The following is an 18,565-nucleotide window of genomic DNA, read 5'->3' as shown; positions in this document are numbered from 1 at the left end:
TAGTCTTCATCCTATTTGTATATTTATGTGGCATTAACTGGAAGACAAACTCTGCATCAAGTGGGAGATCAAACAGGTTCTACATGAATCTAGCAGCTAACTTTGTCACCCAAAAGCTAGAGGATGGAATCAGAAGATCAGCTATACTGGACTTAATTCTTACTAATAGGAACTTTGGAAGAGACTGACCATGTCATATTGGAATTCAACCCAATACAGGCACAAATAATTAAGCAAAGTCACTACTGTCTTAGACTTAAGAGAGCTAACTTCAACAAACTTAGACCTTAAGAAAGAATCTACAGATGGAAATCCTAAAGGGGAAAACAATTCAAGAAGCTTAGGAAACTCTGAAAAATGAAATTATGAAAGCCCAGTCTAGCACAATATCACTGAGAAAGAAAAACAAGAGACAGCTAGATTACCAAATCTAGCAACATGGTTGCCTAAGAACTAAAAAGGGAAAATTCTTAAAAATGGAAAAGTATTTACATAATTAAAACAGAATACCACCAAATAGTCCAAATATGCAAGATTGAAGTCAAGAAATGAATAAAACTTGCAACAAATGCCAAAAATAACTTTAAAAAGTTTCTTTCAACATGTAAAAAACAAGCAAAAAATCAAGGAAAGATTGGTCAGCTAACAGGAGATGACAAGGAGGTGACGGATAGCAGGGAGAAAATGGAACTGCTTAATTTATTCTTTGCATCTGTCTTTACACAAAAGGAAAAAAATAGTCCAACCTGACAAAAGCAGTATCGCAGAACACAGAATTTGAATACAAGTCAAAACAGACAAGAAAATAGTAAGAGAACACCTATCCAGTCTAGATGAGTCAATCCATCATCAGTATTATATGGATTGATCTCCAGGGTTCTGAAGGAATTGGCAGGTGCGATCTTGTACTAGTAAGACCACACAAAGAATACTGCATGCAGTTCTGGTCACCATGATACAAAAAAGATGTTGAGGCTCTAGAAAGAGCACAGAGAAGAGCAAAAGAGATGATTAGGGATTTGAAAACTAAAGCAGAGGTCCCTGTTCTGACCTAGGCTTCCTTAGAAATTAAACAGCACAAACATAGCCCCGGCAAATGTATTTAATTCATATGGGTGGGGAGGAACCAGAAACGTCGCAGCGATACTGGCTGGAAAACAGTGAGCTCCGACAAGCTTCATGAAAATCCAGCCAGACAAACCACTGTCGGGGTGTGTGTGTCTTTGGACCAGAACCATCTTGGAGGGACGGGGAAGAAAAAGAGGCATTTCATCCCTATGTACATCATTTATTAACATTTCAATTTTGTATCTTAATTATTCCATTTTACAGTAATCTATGTACTTCTTCTAATTTACTTCTTACATAGTTTCTACTACTAATGCCATTCCCTTAAATCAACAGATTAATGCTTTTTCCTTTTTTTCCCTTATTTGATCTTTCTTTGCCTTTTATCTCTCTCTCGCCATTCATACCATTTCTCCCTCACTATATAATATTCTGTTTCCTCTTTCTCCTGTATCTCCTTTGTTAAGTTTATCCATTTCTGCACATTCCAAGACTTCACTAATCAAATTATCTTCAGTCGGTATGTTATTGTCTTTTCAAACCTTGAATCAGGCAAATGAACTAATTGATTCCTGCAAAAGCTTACGTCCTGTTCGCTTCTGTTTTATGTCTTATGGGAGGGGCCAATCATTTCCAAACCTTACTCCCAAGTGTTTCCTTAATTATTCCTGTCTCCTGGCAACTCTATGTATGCGCACACTGGGAACAGGTTCACGCTGTTCTTCTGCCTCGCTGATGTCAGACTCTGGGGACTCCAGAGGCATCAAAGAACTACCAGATGGCTTTGGCCCCCTCTCTGCCTCCAACTCAGCCATCGTCTGAGCCTTCTCCAGACTCCAAGACTGGCCAACGTTCCTCTCCAACCTCCTCACTGTCAGCTGAATCTGCTGCCAGCTCTGCTGGCCTCTGGTGAGCCACAACAGTCACAATCTGTGGGCCATGGCCACTACTAATCTATGGCCTATTCGCAACTGGGCCATGTGAGTGGCTGGTAGATGTGTGCACATGCACGAATGTCACAGGGGCTCATGTCCCCATTCACACAAATATTGTGCGCACTCAGGGCTTCACTTGTGAGAATGGTGCAGGTACTTGTGGCCCCACTTGTGGGAGCATCATGGGTGCTTGTGGCCCCACTTCCGGATGTTGTGACTCGCCCGCCCTCCTTTCCTCAGCCGGGCCCCTCTCATCTCCTGCTATCTGAGCCAGAGACTGATAGTGAAGAAGAATGGCCTGGCATGCCTCCAGCCCCCGGCCCTGGCACCATGCCCAGATAGACTGAGCAAACAAACCTCCCTCCTACAGCGTGTGAGCACAAAGCCAGCCACAAGCTAGAATTGCCGGCAGCTGAGCAGGAGGACGAAAGGTGGGCAGATCCCCGCTTCCAGAGAATGGAGAGGCGACATCAGCAAAAGGAAGGGAGGGGCAGGCCTGGATAAGTGCTGAGTCATGGAGCCACATCCCATGGCCTATATAAAGGATCTGCTTTTTGGCATTCCTTGGGTCAGGCAAAGTCTCATCTGGTTGCTGAAGTCACACCTTGGATTCCTGCCTGCCCTGAGAACTCTGACAGGAATTTGGCAAAGCTGCAGAGGCTTCATGGCCACGCTTGATACAGACTTTCCAGACCCGGCTGTCAGAGGAGGAGTGGGACACAACACCGGGAGTGTCACAGGCACTCTCTGTTCTCAGCCCTACTCACTCAAGCATTCACTGCTCACACACACACGCACACATGGCTGCTCCTCCCACAAAACCATCCCCTCTTTTCCCCCTCTACCCCTCCAGGCCACCAACCTGGAAAGATTGGGGAACTTTGGGCTAAAGCGTACAATGAACGGTTGCAAAAATTAGGTATGTCTAGCCTTGCAATGAGAAACACTAGGAGTGACATGATAGCAGTCTTCCAATACTTGAGCAGTTGTAACAGAGAAGAGAGAATTGACCTATTCTCTGAAGCAGCTGAGGGCAGGACAAGGAATAGAAGATTATTAAAGAGAGGTCCAGCCTAGAGCTAAGGGGAAATTTCCTGATAGTGAGAACAATTAATCATTGGAACAGCTTGCCTCCAGAAGTTGTGGGTGCTCCATCACTGGAGATTTTCCAGAATAGATTAGAAAACCATTTTTCCAGAATGGTATAGGACCATGGTTCTCAGCCTGTGGTCCATAGAACCCTGGGGGGGGGCAGAATGTCATCATAGGGGATCCACGAATGCTTGAAGAAATGCAAATTAAAAACTTTCCATTAATATAGCAGAACCCCTAAGTATTATCTTTGAAAAAGCTTTCACTACCAGTTCTCTTCCCAAACTTTGGTCACTAGCCACAGTCATCCCTATCTTCAAAAAAGGAGACCCCAGCTTAGTCGAAAACTACAGACCAATCTCCCTTTGCTGTGTCACCTGCAAAGTCATGGAATCTATCATCAACCAATCCATTACCTCATACTTAGAAACAAACAACCTACTCTCCAACTAACAATTTGGTTTCAGAAAAAAATTATCATGTAACTTACAACTTCTGCACTGCAAAAACATATGGACTTCAAATCTTGATCAAGGCAAATCAATAGATGCAATCTACATAGACTTCTGCAAAGCTTTCGACTCAGTAGTACACAATAAACTTCTCCTAAAACTAATATCCTATGGCATCTCAGGACCCCTCCACAAATGGATATCTGCTTTTCTGTCTAACAGACAACAAGTGGTCAAAATTGGCAATGCTCTATCAAATCCTGTTCCTGTCAAGAGTGGCGTTCCTCAAGGCAGCGTTCTTGGACCAACACTCTTTATACTATACATTAATGATCTTTGTGACCATATCTCAAGTAATTGTGTTCTCTTTGCTGATGATGTCAAACTATTTAACATCACAGACAATACTTCTATCATTCAAAACGACCTTGATCATCTAACCGCTTGGTCTAAAAATTGGCAGCTCCAAATTTCAACCAGCAAATGCTCAGTTTTACATATAGGAAAAAAGAACCCAAAAACTAAGTACATACTAGATGGACATTACCTTACAGATGACCCCCATCCCGTTAAAGACCTTGGAGTTTTCATGTCAAATGATCTAAGTGCCAAAGCCCACTGCAATTACATAGCAAAAAAAGCTCTAAGAGTTGTAAACCTAATCTTGCGTAGTTTCTTTTCCAAAAACACCACACTATTAACCAGAGCATATAAAACATTTGCTAGACCAATTCTAGAATACAGCTCGCCTGTTTGGAACCCTCACCACATCTCTGACATCAATACAATTGAACGTGTCCAGAAATATTTTACAAGAAGAGTTCTCCACTCCTCTGAAAACAACAAAATACCTTATCCCACCAGACTTGAAATCCTAGGCTTAGAAAACTTGGAACTCCGTCGCCTTCGACAAGACCTAAGCTTAACTCACAGAATCATCTATTGTAATGTCCTTCCGGTTAAAGACTACTTCAGCTTTAATTGCAATAATACTAGAGCAACTAATAGATTTAAACTTAATGTCAACCGCTTTAATCTAGATTGCAGAAAATATGACTTCTGTAACAGAATCATCAGTGCTTGGAACACTTTACCTGACTCTGTGGTCTCTTCCCATAATCCTAAAAGCTTTATCCAAAAACTTTCTACTATTGACCTCACCCCATTCCTAAGAGGACCATAAGGGGCGTGCATAAGCGCACAAACGTGCTACCGTTCCTGTCCTATTGTTTTTCTTTTCTTCTTTCTATATATATGCTTATACCTCCTTATATTTACTCATATATGTTTATATACTATATAATCTTTTGTATGATTCCTACATATGTTGTTGTGACAAAATAAATAAATAAAATAAAATAAATAAATGTTATGATTTCAATCTTGAGTTAAGTCTTGGGGATCTATGGCCATGGTCCATGGCCACAAAAGGTATTTAAAGGGGATTGGTGGTGAAGAATAGGTTTAAAACCACTGGTATAGGGGCTTCTGCTCAAGCAGGAAGTTGTACCAGAAGACCTCCAAAGTCCCTTCCAACTCCTGTTATTCACAGGAGGTTCAAATCAAGTTGTGAAATTCTGTATTCTATCTCCTGAGTTCTGTATATTGAGTCACAATAATACAGTTTATTTTATAATGTCTGTCCTCTACTTTCCTGACATTTCCTCATAGCTTCTTCTGTCTTTGAGGACTACTTTTTATTTATCTATTAAGCTTAGATGCCACTCATGTCATTAACAAGCAACTCTGAGCAGCTTACAAACCTCATCAACAATTTTTCTGTACTTCTTCTGTCTTCATTGACAATATCTTTCATCACCTACTATTTTCCTAAGATGTTGTGATTAACTCTGTAGAGATTTTTTTGGCCCTCAGTTTAAGTGGACATATACTAATTTCAGTCATTCTTTCTAGTTTCCTCTTGAACAGCAACTTAGAGTTAGAAGATGATAAAGGGGACAGTTTACTCTAGATTCCTTCTCCAGGGGTTTGATCCATATGACCAGTTTGGCACAGAAAGGGTTCAGGTAATATATTTTGAGGGAAGGCATTAACAATATCATCCTTTTTTTAACCCTCAAGCCATTCGGAAGGCAATCTCTGCTTGTTCTTTTCTGCTACACATCAAACATAGGTTTCTGCATCTCAGTCTAATGTTAGATTCAGCAACAAAATAAATTGATCTGCCCTCTCTTGACTCATTGGCCTTCCTCCTCTTCTGCTTCATGCATCTGCATATGCACAGTCACTTTCTTTTACCAGGTCTTTCCTTACTGTTTCTGAATTCTCTAACTCATTTTTCCTTTGCAGATTCCTTTTTTCCTTCCTCTCTTGGCTTCTTATTCTCAGTATTCTTAGACCAATATTTGCTGACTTTCCTTTAAAAGCAAATGACCTGAATTTAAGCTTCTTCCACAGAAGTGTTTCTCATGAGCCCTATTTTGTGAGAGATATTTTGCTTAAATTGACTAAGTTGTGTTTGCTTGACTTACAAGCAGTTGAGTTTGCTTGACTTACAAGCAGTTGGCATATATGAATCACTCCACTCACTAGCTCAGCTTAAGAAACAGAGCCAGCATCTTCATCAGCCAAACTATGGAGCTTTTATTCTTTTCCTCTTTCAACCAATTTTTTAAAGTATGAAGAAATGAGGAAAATGGTTCAAAAATACAATTTTTAGAAATTGTGTACTCAGTTTAAAATGAAAGCATGAAAAAACTATGCTTTTGTTCGAAGTATTTCTATGTGACCATTTTTTAAAATCTATTTTTTTTAAAAGAAACAATGTGCATACTGTTGGAAGCCCACCCCCCTAGAGAATGAAATATTTTGGGGAATATTAAAAAAGGTAGAATATTATATTTCCCCAAAAGAGAAATGGAGAAACATGTTCTTAGAGGCAGAAAGCAGCCCCAGTCTTTCTTAATAGCATCCTGCAGATGCCTGAAGTCTTTAGAGATGGATATTTTGTGCCCATTAAGAAATCCAAGCCAGCCTATTCATAAACAAAACACCTTCAGGTCCAGATGATGGGATTAAGAATTTACATCTTCCCACACAAATTCTAGGAACAGGACATACCTTTAGGACATAATAGGATTAACCCACCACCATTAGAATAGTAAAAGACATCAGGCTCACTACATTGCCCAACCCTCTACAGCATTTCAGAAACTGTATAAAAATCGTTGCACTCATCAAACCAATTTGTCAGCTGTCCCAGAACTGCACCCTGTAGTTCTGCTTATCAATAAATGGAATCCTTCTTTTTAGCTTCCACTTTATTTCCAGCACCTCTCTCCCAGCTTGTAACTGAACCGGATTTTTCTTTCAACAGTACTAAGTCCAAATCTGACTTTTGATATTTGGTGGGGAGGAATTTATATTTTTCTTTAAAAAGAGAGTAATACTTACAGCTTCTTCAATGGTTTGAAATTTTTCATCAAGCGTCACAATGCGAAACTTTACTGAAAAACATAAAAGTTGGACTTTATTATTGCTTAGGAAGATTGCTTAAGAACTAGTTTCCCTCAAAGTTGAGTGAAGTGGAACTGAAAATATTTCAAAATAAATAAATATCCAAATAAATATTTGGATATGCAAATAAATACAAATAGAGATCTGAATTAAAAATACTACAATACATTCAGCGTAAGACCTTGAAGTGATTAAGTTAGTTAAAGACACTGAAAGAGAATATATTATGCAAAGTAAAAGTGTGAAAATGAAAACAAGAGAGTGCAAATTTGTAGAAATTATATAATTGTGTAAATGTATTCATTTAATAAATAAAAACATATCATTGAATTGTTGGATGCTAGATGCTTAGGTTCAAATTATATATATTAAAAAATCAAGTCACTTTACATGCAAAATGAAAATGTGAGATTGAGGTGTAGTGGAAATATTAGAATTTAAAGCAATATTTGTTTTAATATGTTAATGAAAAGGCTGTTTTAGGGTACTGAGTTTGTGAAATTGTTTCAGAGTGTTAAAGAAAGTGTGGAAACTTATATTGTAGATATATTACTTACTATATTTTGTAAAGCAAAAAAGGTGTTATTTCTGATTACTGACACTTTAGTAAATAAAATAAATAAATAAAATAAAATTTTAGTAAATGAAATAAAACAAAGAAATAAGAAAGATTATCATTATGCCAGCCAGAAAATCCAACGCTGATAAAATCTTAGAAACAAGATTAATAACTATTGAACAAAACTTAGATAAAAGATTACAAGCTATTGAACAAAACCTAGAAAAAAGAATACTAAATATTGAACAAAACTTAGAAAAAAAAATTCTATCAGTTATTGAACAAAGTTTCACAAACTTGATAAAACAAATTTCAATGCTAAAAAATGAAAACTCAAATGATCCAAATCTCTTCCAAACTCATCTATCATCACAAAATACACAACCTAATACACCACCTACAACTCAACCTAGACAGCAAATTAATACAACACAACCTAAACATCAAATAACTATTAACCAACTAATCAGAGATGCAATGGAGAGAGGACAAAAAATAAATAATGCAATATTATTTGGACTTGAAAACACTAACGAACTAGATATAAATAAGATTCACAACATCATTGGAAATTATAACTCATTAACCATCTTCCCAAATGAAATAATTGCTGTCTCCAGAGATGGACCAGAATATAAAAACAGTGATGGGTCAACAGCACCAAGATTTTGTAGAGTCAAAAGGACAGTAAACGCAAATTCATCTATACTATAAACTCAATTGCTAAATCCAACCCTACCTACAGTAAACTTAGATCACGTCCTGATCTATCCTTTCTACAACGGATACGTTCTTGTGAACTTCGCACAGAACTTAAAAGAAGACAAGACAATGGTGAATCCAACCTATACATTGACTACCATGCTGATTGCATAAAAAATAAAACCTACAATCAAAAAATCACCTCCAAGCCCCCCATCACCCATAACAATCAACCAGCCATCCCAGTATTCAAGTCACATTACCAGTTAAAAATTTTGCTTTTCTTTAACAGTTTACCTCTTGAAATGCTTGATTTGTTTTTCCAGTAATTTTGTGAATCATTCACTTAGTTAATTGTGTATGTATGTAATTGATGGGAGCAGATATGTTCTCTTTAGCTAGTTAAGTGTGTGTTAATCCATTTGTAAACTAGTCAGTCCTGCTACATTAAGTGGGCCTCTTCTTTTAAGGCAAAAAGGACTTTGGACTTCAAAGTCTCTCCACATAGCACTTCTAAATATTGTGTACATAGTAACAAATTCCAAATATGGGATACATATTGGAAAAAAGAATCAGAACACTAAATACAAGCTTGATGGACATGACCTTGTAGATGACCCTCACTCCATCAAAGACCTTGGAGTTTTCATATCAAATGATCTAAGTGCCAAAGCCCACTGCAACCACATCACCAAAAAGGCATTAAGAGTTATAAACCTAATCTTGCATAGCTTCTTCTCCGGAAAGATTACACTACTAACCAGAGCATACAAAATGTTTGCTAGACCAATTCTCCAGTACAGCTCAGCTGTCTGGAACCCACACTTCATTTCGGACATTAATACAATTGAGCGTGTCCAGAAATATTTTACAAGAAGAGTTCTCCACTCCTCTGATCACAACAAAATGCCTTATGCCACCAGACTTGAAATCCTGGGTTTAGAAAATGTAGAACTACGCCACCTTTGGCATGACCTGAGTATAACTCATAAAATCATCTGCTAAAATGTCCTTCCTGTCGAAGACTACTTCAGCTTCAACCACAACAATACACGAGCACATAATAGATTTAAACTTAAAGTGAACCGCTCCAATCTTGATTGTAGAAAATATGACTTCAGTAACAGAGTTGTTAATGCCTGGAATGCACTACCTGACTCCGTGGTCTGATCCCCAAATCCCCAAAGCTTTAACCAAAGACTATCTACTGTTGATCTCACCCCATTCCTAAGTGGTCTGTAAGGGTCGTGCATAAGAGCACCAGCGTGCTTACCGTTCCTGTCCTAATATTCCCTTTGGTTGTATTCAATTTGTATGGTTATTTCATGCTTATACTTATATATATTGTTGTGTTTGACAAATATATACTTATGTTTACCTTCTTCTCCAGGTTTGTAAAAGGGTTTGTCTAGTTCTATGAGGGTCCTTTTATGAGCATTCTTGACTAGAACTTTCTTTCGGTTTTCAAATGTTGTGTTTTTGTCATGCTGGATAAGGACATGAACATAGGCCACTTCTTCTTCCTTTATAGAATACAAATTGAGCAAGTTTTGCTAAAGTTCTGAGAACAAAGCAGTATTTGCAGATGGGTGTTATTCTGCTAAACTATGGTCTCTTCTCCAGGAATTGGGTCATTCTGACAACACTCTCTATTATTAATAGAGAGTGTAAGAATATCTTCTTGCATACATATCTACACACTATCACCTTCTCAAATCTGTACTGGAGCCTCCATTTATCTTTTTACTTTAATATACTTCCTTTCTTGATGTTGCCTTCTTTCTTATTCCAAAGACTTGGAAAAAAATCTACCCTTTTTCACTCCTTATACCTCTCCTTAGTTTTTCCAGTGTTCAGGTCTCTCAGTCAGAGAATGGTTATTAGAAGACAGACTTACATAGTAAAAGCCAAAATCCTGGTTCCTGGGAACAAACTTTGGAACCTAGAGAAAGATTGATATGTACAAAAGAATGAACAGAGGTGAGATGGGGAGAAATGCTAAATTGGCACAAAGTTTCTTAAAATGATTAGTTACATTTTACTGCAGTTTATAAATTGGGGGGGGGGGTGGACTATTGCTTATTATTTGGAATTGACATATGTACTATAATGATCTTGCAGCTGTAGCTACCTCCCCTAGCCATCATTTCTTTAAAGTTTGATCTTCAAATGAATAGAAAGTCAGAATCCTTCCTACAAGCTAGATCTCCCCCAAATTGTCTCTGTGTGTTCAATCTTTTTTCCATCAAAAACCATTACACGTGTCACTTTTAAAGATTATCCTGATGGATTTGACTTGTGTTCAAGCTCTTGAGATTATTTTGAGTTGCAGTTTTATTCTTTAATTAGCTTAATAGTATATGCAAATAAGCATCATTTTTATTCTACCTTGTATTATTATAAACCATTTATAAACTAATTAAATAGCACAGGGTCATCAATAGAGACTTGAAAAGAACTCTCTAGCTTTTTCATGACAAAGATGATTTTCTGATATCAGAATGTACTATTTCTACAACATTTCCTTGTCTTTAGTCTCTGCCTTAAAAAGATATATCGTTATAACATAATTTGTCCTGGATAACCCTATGCTTGTTACAATAATTTTTTCAGAGATGCTATTTGATAATCTTTCGTGGTTATTGAGCTAAGTAGTTTCTAGTTTCCTATATCTTCCTTTCCTCTTTTTTATACTGAAATTGACTTTATCAGTTCTCCAATATTTTTTTTTAAATGAATAAGGTTAGCTCTTCTTACTGTGTTGTATACAACTAAAAAATGGACCTGGAAACTGGTGCACTCAAAGGTCCCTGGTGTGTTCACATCTTTCTCCAACAGAGTATGGTTCTGTAGCTTCATCTCTAATGTTACTGAGACATGGACAGACTTTGAGAAGGAATCTAGAAATATACAGAACTTTTCTGTACTGGGATGATGAATGAATGCTGGGAAGATGATCAAGTAGTGTCTGGAATAAAAAGAGAAGTGTAAAGTAGTGAATCCTGTTTCATAGTGGATAAGCTACAAAGACAAAAAAGAATTGCTTTCTAAGGCAAGGATATTGAGTCAGAGGTTTACAGACCACATCAACATAAACCTTAGACTGCAGTAGGCTTGCATCCAATGTGTGATATAGAAGGGTGTTCCCCAACTTGGTGGCTTGATTCCCATCACTGGCATCTAGAGCAGAAACTGACTATGTCAATAAGTATAAGGGAATTGTAGACAATGTCTGTTACAACAACAACAAACAATGTTTGTTACCTGCTTCCTAATCAGAAATGAAATCTCTCATAGGCTTCTGCAAGGTGGAACTTAGTTATATAAGAGCCAACATTTTTTTTAAAAATAGGGACTGATTGCATAGAATCATAGAATGATAGGATTGAAAGGGACCTTGGAGATCTACTAGTCTAATCCCCTGCTTATACCATTCTGGAAAAATGGTTATTCAATCTCTTCATGAAAACCTCTAGTGATGGAGACCCAGAACTACAGGGGCCATTCCAATGATTAATTATTCTCATTGTCAGGAAATTTAGCTCCAGGTTGGATCTCTTTTTAATGAGCTTCCACCCACTACTTCTTGTTCTTTCCTCAGATGCTTTGAAAAATAAGTTGAATAAGATATTACTTATTCTGTACCTGTGCATTTGGCTTTTCATGCCTAAGGGCAGGACCTTACTTTTCATGCAAATGCCAAGGAGTAACAACATTTGTTTCAGGATCTCAGAGTGTGGAGAAGATGGTAATGTGGGTAGACGTCAAAGAGTCTGCAAATAGTATTTCAGATAACTGGAATAGTTATTAACACAGTTGCCCTGGGCTAATCAAATAAATACATTCTCTGAATATAACTAATATTTTGGGATATGAAACCTGATTTCTTACAATATTTAGATGGTTAACAATATCAACCTGAAGAGATATACTATATTTTTTGCACTATAAGATGTACTTTTTCCTCTCTCCCAAAAAAGTGGGTGAAAATGTCTGTGCATCTTATGGAGCGAATATTTTGTCACAGACTGGGCCACGATGACAGGCAGGGGAGGGGGTTGGTGTGGCAGCGGTGACAGGCAGTGGCAGCGAATGGCCTATCATCACCGCCTATTGCCACCTGTTGCTGCCATCGCCTATTACCATTGCTGTTCGACACCGCTGTTTGTCCATACCATAAAAAGGCATGCCACCCCATTAACAAGTCGTGGCCTTCCAGAGTCAATATTCTATTATTCCTTAAGGTTATCCATTCCTTGATCCACATTAAGCTTGCGGCTTAATATAGTTCCCAGTTGGGTAACCCAAAACCCCCTCTTATTCTTACATCTTTCAATAGTTTTAATTTTATCCTCGCTTTTTTACCTTGCCAAATATATTTGAGTATCATTTTATTCAATTCCTCAAAAAAAAATTCCCCAATCTGATTGGGATTGTCTGGAACAGATATAATATTCTGGGCCCAGCTCTGTTATTCTGTATAATAGCATGTTACAAGAGGGAATCAAAGATAAGTCTTAAAAGGTTTAGACAAAGCCATGCAAGATTTTCGTGGTCAAAACAAAACCATTTTTTGTTTTCTTGTTTTCCTCTCCAAAAGCTAGGCACATCTTATGGTCTGGAGCATCTTATAGTGCAAAAAATATGGTATCTCTCAAAGCTTGCCTTGTCTGATAGTCTTTCACCCAAGAAGAGCACATGTTTCAATCAGGATCAGAAATGTTTCTGCTCCATTTCTGTATTGTTTGGATTCCAAAGAGTAGAATAATTGCTATGATTTAAAGTTAAGGAAAAGAAGCTAAATTGTAATATGGTAATAACATCATTCTTGAAATTTATTCTGCATGCTATAGTCTGGGTGCCTACACCATTGAAGCCAGATCTGACTCTTGCAATTACTTTAGATTGGTCCAGATGCCCCATTGTATTTTTACAAACGTATCCTGTCAATCCCTTATTAGCTCATTGAAGTTAATCTTTCATCAAAAACCACTTGCTAAAACTCCCTATAAGTGTCCAGGTTGTGCTTAATTTGGGGCTTTCAGTTCTACTCAGCCATTGCTCTGCTACTGGAAGATAAATGTGGAAAGTAATTGTAGTTTTCTTTTTTTATTATGGTAAACAACAAACACTGAACTGTATAAGTATGTCAAAAATTTATTGATATTCAGTTGCTTAAAATGTCACTAAATATGCAAAAAGACATAGAAAGGTGAGAGAGGTACATATAAGGTTTATTAAAAGAGCAACGAGAGATGAAATATACAAACAAACAAGAGAGGAATCTATAATATACAAAGGTAAACAAATTATAGTATTAAAACAAATACCATGCAGAATAAGGGACTAGAGACGACAATACCAATTTCTCACAACACAATTAACAAGATACAAGGTCAGGTTTAGATGGTTAGTACCAGAAGGCATACTCATAACATGGCAGGCAAAAAAATATAAGGTAGACACAATTGAAAAAGCGCAGGATTTCTTTGAACAACACTTTGCACAGGAAGAAGAACAGGAAAGTAAGAAGGAACTTGAGAGCAGAAATCAAGATGAAGAGATACCAGTGGAAATAGAACAAGAAAGAGAAACACAAAAGAGACAAGAAAAAGAGCAGATAGAAAGAGAAGGAGGAAGGCTAGTAAGAGAGATAAGAAGCACAAAAAAGGCAGAATAAATAAAAAAAGGGAGATGCAATCAAGGTGTTTGTAATAAACATTAATGGTTTAAACATACCAAGAAAGAGAGCTCTAACCTTCAACAAATTAAAAAAAAATAGAAGTAGATGTGATATGTTTACAGGAGGTCCACATCAAAAAGGATTATAGAAAATTGCTAGAAAATGTAAAATTAGGGAATTGGCTAGAGACTAGAAATACTAGATGATGAAAAAAGGTGAAAAGCTTACATATACATGTATATAAAATGGCAAGGTATGAAAGAAAATGAATAGTCAGAAGGATAGATAGGATAGAAGATAATAAGAGAGAATGGGACCAAAAAGAAACATTTAATTAAATGAAACGAGAGAGGAATAAGGATGTAAATATGAGAGGAATAAAGAAACAAAGCTGATGTAAAGAAGGAAAATAGGTTCTATGTCAATGTATGTTATGTATTGTTATTCTTTTTTGTCATATGTTTTATGTCAATGTATGTTATGTATTGTTGTTCTTTTTTGTTAAAAAATAAAAAATATTAGAAGCGTAAAAATGTTACTATATCTGTCAAAACCCCACCTTATTAAAATGTTACTAAAGCAGTGTAGCTATAGAAATTGTTCTTTCCCAAATCTGACAGTTTGCAAGTTCCAAAAAATATGAGAAAACTTTGAATGGCAATTAATAAAACTTCCATATTGATATTGCATAAACAATGAGAAGGCAAAGTACAGTAAACCTCTAGTGAGGAAATATTTGAATATTTTATCAGATGTTTCTCCCTCCATTGATATACCATTTGAAATCTTCCAAACAAAGGAATAAATAAAGTCTTACTGATCTGAAGAGGCCAAAGCTGTGAATATCAGTAGAGTCAGAGCCCTGAGAAAGGTGGCTGCCCCCATGGCTTGAATGATAAGTGGCAGAGGTTAGATTCACACTCCAAAAACCAAGACTGCTGCAGAGCTTTAAATGTTCTCTATGGGCCTCAGAACAGATCAGCTATGATAAACATGGACTTAGTCATGTTTGGGTCAGTGACATTCATATTTACTTTCTTTCATCTCTGAGTCAACACCAGGTGTCCCTGAGGTCCTTCTCCTGAATAACAGTGTTCAGGAAAATAAAACCCATACTATGGATCTTTGGAAGAAACTGAGCAAGAATCATCTGCAATACAGCGAAAGAGACACTGTCTCAATAGGTTGAAGGCTTTTCTGTGACAAAAGAACAAAAGCCATTTGTACCCATTGGTACACTTTGTTTACAGTGATCAGAGTACTTTTGAACACTAGTCTGCTCATTGTCAGACTAGCAGTGGTGCTAGTCTGACCACTGGCCAAGTGGTTTATAGGCTGTTATCCACTCCTTAAGAATGTCAGGTTCCATAGAGAGTAGCTTTGGCATGGGGTTAAATTCTTGTCCTGTGGCTACCCAAAAAGGGGTGAAACAAGTGCTACTGTGTACAGAGTTGTTGTAAGCTACTTCAACAAAAGATAACAGGTCAGTCCAGTTGTCCTGTTGATAGTTAATAAAACATCTTTGGTATTGTTCCAATATGCCATTTGTTTTTTCAGCCCCCCCCCCCATTTGTCTGGGAGTGGTATGAAGAGGACAGCCCCTGGGCGGAGCCTAATAGATTTTAAAAAGCCCGCCAAAATTTGGAGGCCAATTGGACACCCCGTCTGAGATAATCTGTTGGGGAGCTCCATGGAGGTGGTAAATGTGGACTAAAAACATTTTTGCTACTGTAAAGAGGTCCTTTACAACCCAAATAACTGGGTTTCCCAATCTGTCAGAGCTCAACTATAAAAACCATAGAAATCTCTCTCCAAGGTGCTTGAAGGATCTGCTACAGTTTGTAAGAGCCCTGGGGACTTTTCTTGTCGTCTTTTTGCAGCTGCATAGGTGGGGCAGCTAGCCATGCTGCATAGGTGGGGCAGCTAGCCATGTAGCTCTCAATGTCTCTTTTAAGGGCTGGCCATCAGAATTGCCTTTTGATTAAGTGTAGCATTTTCACAAATCCAAAATGTCCAGCTATCTTAGGGCTTAGGGCCGGGCTACTTAGGGCCGGGCTACTTACGGGACCGTCTGCTGCCACCGATTGCCTCCCACCGACCCGTGCGCTCTCACAGGAAGGGACTCCTTAGGGTGCCGTCTGCCAGGCAGTGCCGACTGGCAACACCCAGGGGAAGGGCCTTCTCTGGGGGGGCTCCCACCCTCTGTGGGGGCTCCCACCCTCTGGAATGAACTTCCCCCAGGACTCCGTCAACTTCCTGACCTTCGAACCTTCTGCCGCGAGCTTAAAACACATCTATTTATTTGTGCAGGACTGGACTAGAATTTTAATTTTAAATTTAATTTTAATGGGGTTTTATCATTTTAATTGTAATTTTAAATTTTGGCCTATTTAAATAAGTTTTTTAATTAGTGTTTTATCTTGTATTATATTTGTATTTTTATCAGGCTGTAAACCGCCCTGAGTTCTTCGAGAGATAGGGTGGTATAAAAATTTGATTAAATAAATAAATAAATAAATAATAAAATCTTGGAGTTGTGGCATCGTTTCATAAGCTCCAATCTTTGGTTAGCAGGGATGTAAAGTTTGTTTTCAACCCAGCTAAATCATCTTTGAGAAAACAAATGTGTTTGCATGCCTGGAACCAATCGTCCTTAAGTAGCACCTCCTTAAATTTTGAGACTGTTGCATTGTTGGCAAGCAGTTCTTTTTTGGCTTGTGCATGGGTAACAACTTTGGCAACTAACTGGGGTGTTTGGAGCATAGGTTTAACAATTTCAATCTTTTTACTGTTGTATTGGGGCTTCCTGGACAGGACATCAGCTAAGAAGTTCTTCCCTCCTGGGAGATATTTGAGGGTAAAGTTAAAATGTTTAAAATATTGTGTCCAACGTACTTGTTTGGGAGAGAGTTTTCATGGGATCTTCAGAGCTTCTATGTTTTTATAATCAGTCCAGACTTCAAAAGGTATTTTGTTCCCTTCTAAAAATTGTCTCCATGTGAGGAGGACCCATCATACTGCATAAGTCTCTTTCTCCCACATAGCCCATCTTTGCTCGGTTTCTGTCAGTTTCTTGGCTGTATATGCACATGGTTGCAAATTGTCCCTGTTCATTGTTTTGAAGTAGGACTGTTCCTACTGCCACGTTGCTGGCATCTCCTTGGATGACAAAAGGGTGTTCTGGGTCTGGGTGTTTTAGGATTGGTTCGGCTGAGAATAGTTGTTTGAGTTTTTCAAATGCTGCTTGGCATTCCATTGTCCAGTTAAGGGGTTGCCTTGGTTTTGGTTCCCCCCCTTTTTAATTTAATTTAATTTAATTTAATTTAATTTAATTTAATAATTTAATTTAATTTAATTTAATTTAATTTAATTTAATTTAATTTAATTTAATTTAATTTAATTTAATTTAATTTAATTGGGAGGGCAATTTTAGCAAAGGCTGGAATGAATTGACTGTAAAAGTTAGCAACATCAAGGAAACTTTGTAATTATTTATGGGTTTGGGGTGGCTCCCAATCAATGACAGCTTTTACTTTAAGTGGATCCATCTCTATCCCCTCGTGGGATATTCTATACCTCAGGTAGTCAATCCTTTCTTGGTGGAACTCGCATTTAGAGAGCTTTGCATAGAGTTTGGCAGCATGGAGTTTAGCAAGAACTGCTCGGACTAGTTTTATGTGTTCTGCTTTTGTTTTGGAGTAAATTAGAATGTCATTAACATAAATCAGGGCCCTTTTGTATAAATGTTCATGGAGCACCTCATTAATTAATTGCATAAACATGGCAGGGGCCCCTTGTAATCTGAAAGGGAGAACCTTAAATTGGTAGCACTCCAGCGGGGTGTTAAAAGCAGTCTTCCACTCATCCCCTTCCCTAATTCTGATGCGGTTGTACACTTCTCATAAATCCAGATTTAAAAAGATTTTTGCTTTAGAGAGGTGAGCCAGGGGGAGTGGATATATATTTTCTAAACTGATTGTGTTTAGATTATAGTAGTCAACGCAGAGGCATAGAGAGCCATCTTTCTTTTTGCAGAATAACACTGGGGCTGCTATTTTTGGTCAGGTGGGATCGATGAAGCCCCTTTTTAGGTTTTTGTCGATAAATGCTCTGAGTTCTTCTAGTTCTCTGTGGGACATGCAGTACATTTTTGGTTTTGGAAATTTAGCCACTAGTAGGACCTCAATGGCACAGTTCATGGCACGATGGGGTGGAAGTTCATTGGACACCTCCTCACTAAATACCTCAGCCAAATCCTGGTATTCTTTGGGGATGCTAGTGGGTGCAGCAGGGTGGCTGGTCATTGCTGTTTCCCTGCTTTCCTTTCCTTCCTCTTTCACATTTGTGAAAGTTACATGCCCCTGGAATTTTATGGTTCCTCTCTTCCAATTTATTTTTGGGTTCCACTTCTGCAGCCATGTTAATCCTAGGACTAGTGGCCATTCCATTCCAGGGGCTACTATGAATGTGAGGGTCTCGCTATGATTCCCCAGCTTAATTTGCAATGGTTCCATGGCAACATTGGCTGGCTCACCCTCCACCCCCCTGCTACAGTTCCGTCTAGCTGGAAAAAAGCAATGGGGATTTTCATTTTCCT

At 37.9% G+C, this 18,565-nt stretch overlaps 1 protein-coding gene across 1 annotated transcript in view; it reads right to left on the bottom strand.

The window, feature by feature from the left end:
* The window catches only part of LOC131190652 (alpha-2-macroglobulin-like protein 1), a 205,144-nt gene extending 186,872 nt beyond the window's left edge, over window positions 1-18,272 (bottom strand). Inside the window, exons 1-4 of the mRNA XM_058167999.1 lie at window positions 18,115-18,272; window positions 11,043-11,253; window positions 9,664-9,808; window positions 6,962-7,014 (exon numbers count right to left, since the gene is read on the bottom strand). Coding sequence (XP_058023982.1) covers window positions 6,962-7,014; window positions 9,664-9,808; window positions 11,043-11,253; window positions 18,115-18,272 — 567 coding nt within the window. The remainder of the gene's footprint in view (window positions 1-6,961; window positions 7,015-9,663; window positions 9,809-11,042; window positions 11,254-18,114) is intronic.
* Window positions 18,273-18,565: the final 293 nt, after the last annotated feature.

The sequence above is a fragment of the Ahaetulla prasina genome, chromosome 2, assembly GCF_028640845.1.
Source record: "Ahaetulla prasina isolate Xishuangbanna chromosome 2, ASM2864084v1, whole genome shotgun sequence".
Taxonomy (NCBI): domain Eukaryota; kingdom Metazoa; phylum Chordata; class Lepidosauria; order Squamata; family Colubridae; genus Ahaetulla; species Ahaetulla prasina.
This window is presented reverse-complemented; position numbering and strand designations above follow the sequence as displayed.